Raw genomic sequence first — 5,000 nt, 5'->3', positions numbered from 1 at the left:
GAAGTGACGTGACAAATCGCACGTAGCACATGCGATATGCCACACCACTTCTGTGTGAAAGATTTCATATATATCTAGATGTTCATTTTCAAATTGTATGTGATGTGCACACGCCACCTTGGTGTGAAAGCTCCCTTATAGAGACACTCTTGTGGGCTAGGTGTGTTCAAACTGGCTTTAAAATCTTATCACCAAAATTAAGAACAATAACCTGCATAATGGGTTGCCCATCTTTCTTGACTAATTAGTGCAGCAAGAAAGAAAGTATAAATACTTTAATAATCATAAGTCAAAACATGGAAACATGGAAAAGACCAGTATTTGTAATAACTTAAAACTGTTGAACCGTCTTCATGTATTTATTATCAGTGTCAGAAGTGTGGTTTTTTTTTATAGTTTGAATATAACCTGGTGTTTTATACAAAAATAAGATAGATTCTCTGCAGACTTTCAATTTAGTTTGAATATAACCTAGTGTTTTATACAAAAATAAAATAGATTCTGTGCAAACTTTCAATTTAAACATTTAAATGTTTTTTTTTAGTGATGTTGCAGCTCCTTGATAAAATTGAACACATTTCTGAGATAGTGATGGTGCACTTCAGGTAGTGCACTTAGATCTTGTCAATAAGCTATAATAGATCCCAGACTCAAATTTGGTTCTGGAGTTAGATGGGCTTGTGAAAAATAGCTTGACATTTATTAATATCCCACTTACTTTTCTAGTTTTTTGTTTAGATAATATATCCTGCGCACTAATAGAACCTTTTTTTTAAACAGTACATGTAAAGCTTACCCTATGAAAATCCTGAATGTATGCAAAGGATGGGCTGTAACCCTTTGCAGTAGGTGGTCCAATTCAGCCTGTAAAATGCAGGAGTGTATAATTGTCACATAAGATCCTTAAGAATATAAACCACTTTGTTATTAAGCATGTATAGCCAGTGACATAGAGATGATGTTTTGAAGTAGAAAAATGAAATTAGTATGTTTTAAATTTCAGTATTTATAAAATCAGTATACTTTGTGCATACAGCCAGTGCTATGAGTATACATAACTAAAAGTTTAACAAATTGTTTCTGTTAGGTCATCCATATTTACTCTGTTAATGACTGGTACAAAGCTAGAAGTGTATTACTGGACATAAATATTGTGGAACATTGATGTGATTCATAATATGTGATAAAAGTACAGTAAGTCATTTGTTATACTTACAAGGTATTTATCAGTAAATCCATTGCTACTGCAGGCTTTGCTGTACTATTACCCAAAAATGAATGCCAACTGGGTAGAGGAAGACGGACAACCAAAGCCCCTCCTGATATCCAGGCACACCTGCAGTTGATGCTGCACTTGCTTTGTCAAGGGGACACACTTCACATGGTGAGAATTTCTGAAATATGTATTCTTATTGAAATAATGTACAATGAAGGGTATTCACAAATGAATATATTTTCTGTTTATTATAGGTTCATGTTTGTTAGCAGTCAACTATAGAGGTACTGTGCATTTATAGATTGTTTCACCAAAAAGTAATATGCTTTTACAAATATCCTAATTTCAGTACCATTATATATAACTGCTTAATCTGTAACCTCTTGGAATGGTGTGTGTATATACCATGCCCACTGTGAGTTTACTTGATTAAATATCTTTACACATAGATGGCTCCACAATTACTAAGTCACCAATAAGCCAGTTACTAATACTACTTATCGCAACTTTATACCATTTTCCTTGTTTTTCAGTTATATTTTCTTTTATCTTCTATTTCTGTTAGGAGTGTCAATAAGATTCATTATGATAATTATGATATCTGTAATTATAATGACAGTATAAACAATATTGCTATGAACAATGATGTTATTATTATTATTATTTTTATTATTTATTTTTTATTTTATTTTATTTTATTATTTTTTTTTTTCTCTCTCTCCCTTGAAAAAGTGAAATCAGGTTAGGTCACAAGGTGTGCAAATTGACTCCTTTAGATCATGGCATATGTTGTGCCATCTATGTGCGGAGACATTTCACAAAAAGAATTGTACAGTGGACACTACATTTTCCCGACAATCTAGGATCAGTATTAATTACATGTCTCTTATATTTAAGAAATTAAAGTATTTGATAAAACAATACTTTGTTTAAGATATTTAAGAATCGTATTAGAAATGTATAATGTTCTGCTTTTCATATTTTGCTTTAGTCTTTATTTGTAAGGAATGTTACAATACAATTATACCATATCTGACTATTCTACAGTGCAAATTAGGTATTTCGTATGTGATAACAGCTAATTTATAGGTATAAGAATGGATTTCTAAGATATTTTTTTATTTATATATTGCCCAACCAGCTGTTTAAATGAAACCAGTTTATGTATGAACAGATATTATATATTTGATCCTTTATTATATATTTGATTATCAATATTGTCTTCTCTTCTAGGCTGTTCGCTTGGAGTCACAACACGCTGGTCGTGTGCGGTACTTGACAGTGGTGGGTAGGATGGGACGGCAGGATACTGAAGAAGATTGTTTATTAGGCATAGATTTTAGTTCTGAAAAACCATCCATTGGTCTGGTAGTTCCTGTTCTGGCAGACACAATGATAAATTTAGATGGTGATGGGTGAGTATGGATTTTTGAATTTGATTTGTTATCTTTTATCTAATTTTCTTTTATAGATATGTAAAGTAAGATATTGTTTAGTTAATAGAAACCCAGATTACAAAATTTAATAGAAATTTAGATGTTAAATTATTTTTATAATTTTGTTTGAATGCTTTCTTGATTATTAGTGTTAAAAATGCTGAATTCAATAAACATGTTGTGAAACCCATGTTATTGAAAATTAAATTGCTTTTGTTGTTATGTATTTCAGTTTCCATCTTCAGTGACTAATAAAATCCCTCTTTCTTTTCTTCTGTATTATAGAGGATTCAGTGTAAGCACAGGAGGGAGGAAACACATCTTCAAGCCAATCTCCGTACAAGCAATGTGGTAAGTAATATGTTTATGGTATTTAGATCAACAGGAGTAGATATTTTTATTTACCAAGTAGATTATTTGAATTTTTTACTATCACCTGTTTTCATTTGTACCAATAACTGAGATACACCTAATGATGCCCAATCAAAGCTGGGCAGGTTGCAAGTAGCCATGCCATTTACAATCATGCCTGCTCTAATGCCTGTATGCTTAAACAAAATTTTATGTTCAGAAATGGACTTCATACCCCATTTGATATGCTTAGATAGAGTTGATATTTCATATCTATGGAAATCATATTTATGTAATGGACAATCTCTGTAGTTGCAAGATGTTCCACATCATTGGAACAAAATGTGACATACTAAAAGATCATCCACATTAGTTTCAAATACAATAATGGTAAAGCATAAAGCAAGTATACTTAATAGTTTGTGTTGTTACACGGAATATGGGTCTTTTTTTATTATATTTCTTTTCTTTAAGGACAAGAAACTGTGCCAAGAAATTTGTTTTATTGTTTATTGAATGTATTTACAGGTTAATGCACTTTACAGATTTGAGTGTTATTGGAAATAGCTTAAAACTTTCTTCGAGAAATATTAGAAATGCAGCCATGTATATGTGGCAGTACAACAGAAACTGTAAAAAATAAGAATATTTGTCTAGAATAAATTGTTGGGATAGAATGCAGGATGAAATAACTTAAACATACTATATTGCAAAATATCTTTGTCAAGATATATCGGTTTTCAGCAACATAGGAAGCAATTTAGCAGCTCAAAGCTACCAGTGTCACTTGTGAAACACAAAATCAGTGACACAAGAAGATCTGTTTAAGCATTACAAAAAATTGTGATATCCTCTTGTGGAGTGAGTTGTGAACACAAATATATAAATGTATTGCAAACGTTTTAGCTTATAGGTTTTGTGCTGGTCACTTCTTTGGCCCTAATTACAGTCATTGAGGAGATGCTGTATTTCAATGATATACATAAAATCTATTTTAACATCATTTTGTAAAATTTGTGTATACAACAGTCAAAAGCATAGAGTGGGTTTGAATGTATGTTTTACTCAAGTGGTTGACAGCACACAAAGCCTAGCATGTGCCTCATTTTGATGCAGGGAAAGACCATCATTAGTGGGCTAAAATATTACATTGATGTAAGACTTCAGCAAGGCAGTGATTATAGGGAAATATCTTGAAATCAATGAAAATAGTTTGGTACATGGGTATGTAAAACAACACAATAGAAAATTGAATAGGATAATGGGTCCTCATATTTTACTTTAACCCATTAGATCCGGATGCTTTGCTGCCATCGTGTGGCCCAAGATATGGGCATTAGGCTTACGTGAGCGACCACTGTGACGGGTTCGCAACTTATAGGTGTGACAAGACTTCATGCTTCCCCCTTTGCAATGTTATTTTCTCTTTTTCTGCATAAGTGTTTATAGCTTTTTTGCCGTTTTGCATTGTCTATTTCGTCATTTGATTTGCTTCATCCAGATTGTAATAGACTATTTCCCTTTTATAGACTCCGTATCATCTCTCTAGGAAGTCCATAACTCAGTTCAGTAATATTTATGATGAATAACAATTTGTTATTTGTGTAATTTTTTTGTAATATTCAATTTTCCATATTGCAATCTGTGCCGCTGGTCATGGCAGCCAGGACTAGGATTCTGAGCATGGAAATAGTGTCCTTGCTGGAGGCAGCGCTCTTCCAGCTATGGCTCATGGATCATACATTCCAATCTTGTTTATCAATGAAAATAATGCAAAAGCCCCTTCCTAAAGCCCAAATTAGTCTTAATCACCCTCCCAACAGCTTTTTATATACATGGTAAGTCATCTCTGTCACCCCGGCCTTCAGCAGATATGCTCATGATGACAAGTTCATGTTACCCCACCCCTCAAGCCAAATTTTTCATAACGTGATAGTCACATCATCCGGATCATAGAGGTTAAAGCCTTTATACATTTTTGTTTTATCCTTCACTCT

The 5,000-nt window shown here is 32.7% G+C and overlaps 2 protein-coding genes across 3 annotated transcripts in view; one reads left to right on the top strand and one right to left on the bottom strand.

Moving 5' to 3' along the window:
* Positions 1-5,000, top strand: part of ssh (Protein phosphatase Slingshot) — a 123,015-nt gene that overhangs the window by 6,499 nt on the left and 111,516 nt on the right. For both annotated transcript variants that reach the window (XM_070122914.1, XM_070122913.1), the window contains 3 exons: positions 1,251-1,384; positions 2,450-2,631; positions 2,938-3,003. In XM_070122914.1, the coding sequence (XP_069979015.1) occupies positions 1,251-1,384; positions 2,450-2,631; positions 2,938-3,003 (382 nt within the window). The remainder of the gene's footprint in view (positions 1-1,250; positions 1,385-2,449; positions 2,632-2,937; positions 3,004-5,000) is intronic.
* The window catches only part of LOC113822136 (uncharacterized), a 15,146-nt gene continuing 13,645 nt past the window's right edge, over positions 3,500-5,000 (bottom strand). The window contains exon 5 of the mRNA XM_027374669.2: positions 3,500-3,633. The gene's annotated coding sequence lies outside the window, so the exon portion shown is untranslated. The remainder of the gene's footprint in view (positions 3,634-5,000) is intronic.

Source organism: Penaeus vannamei, chromosome 6 (assembly GCF_042767895.1).
Source record: "Penaeus vannamei isolate JL-2024 chromosome 6, ASM4276789v1, whole genome shotgun sequence".
Taxonomy (NCBI): Eukaryota; Metazoa; Arthropoda; class Malacostraca; order Decapoda; family Penaeidae; genus Penaeus; species Penaeus vannamei.
Note: the sequence above shows the minus strand (reverse complement) of the source record. Positions and strands in the feature narration are given on the sequence as shown.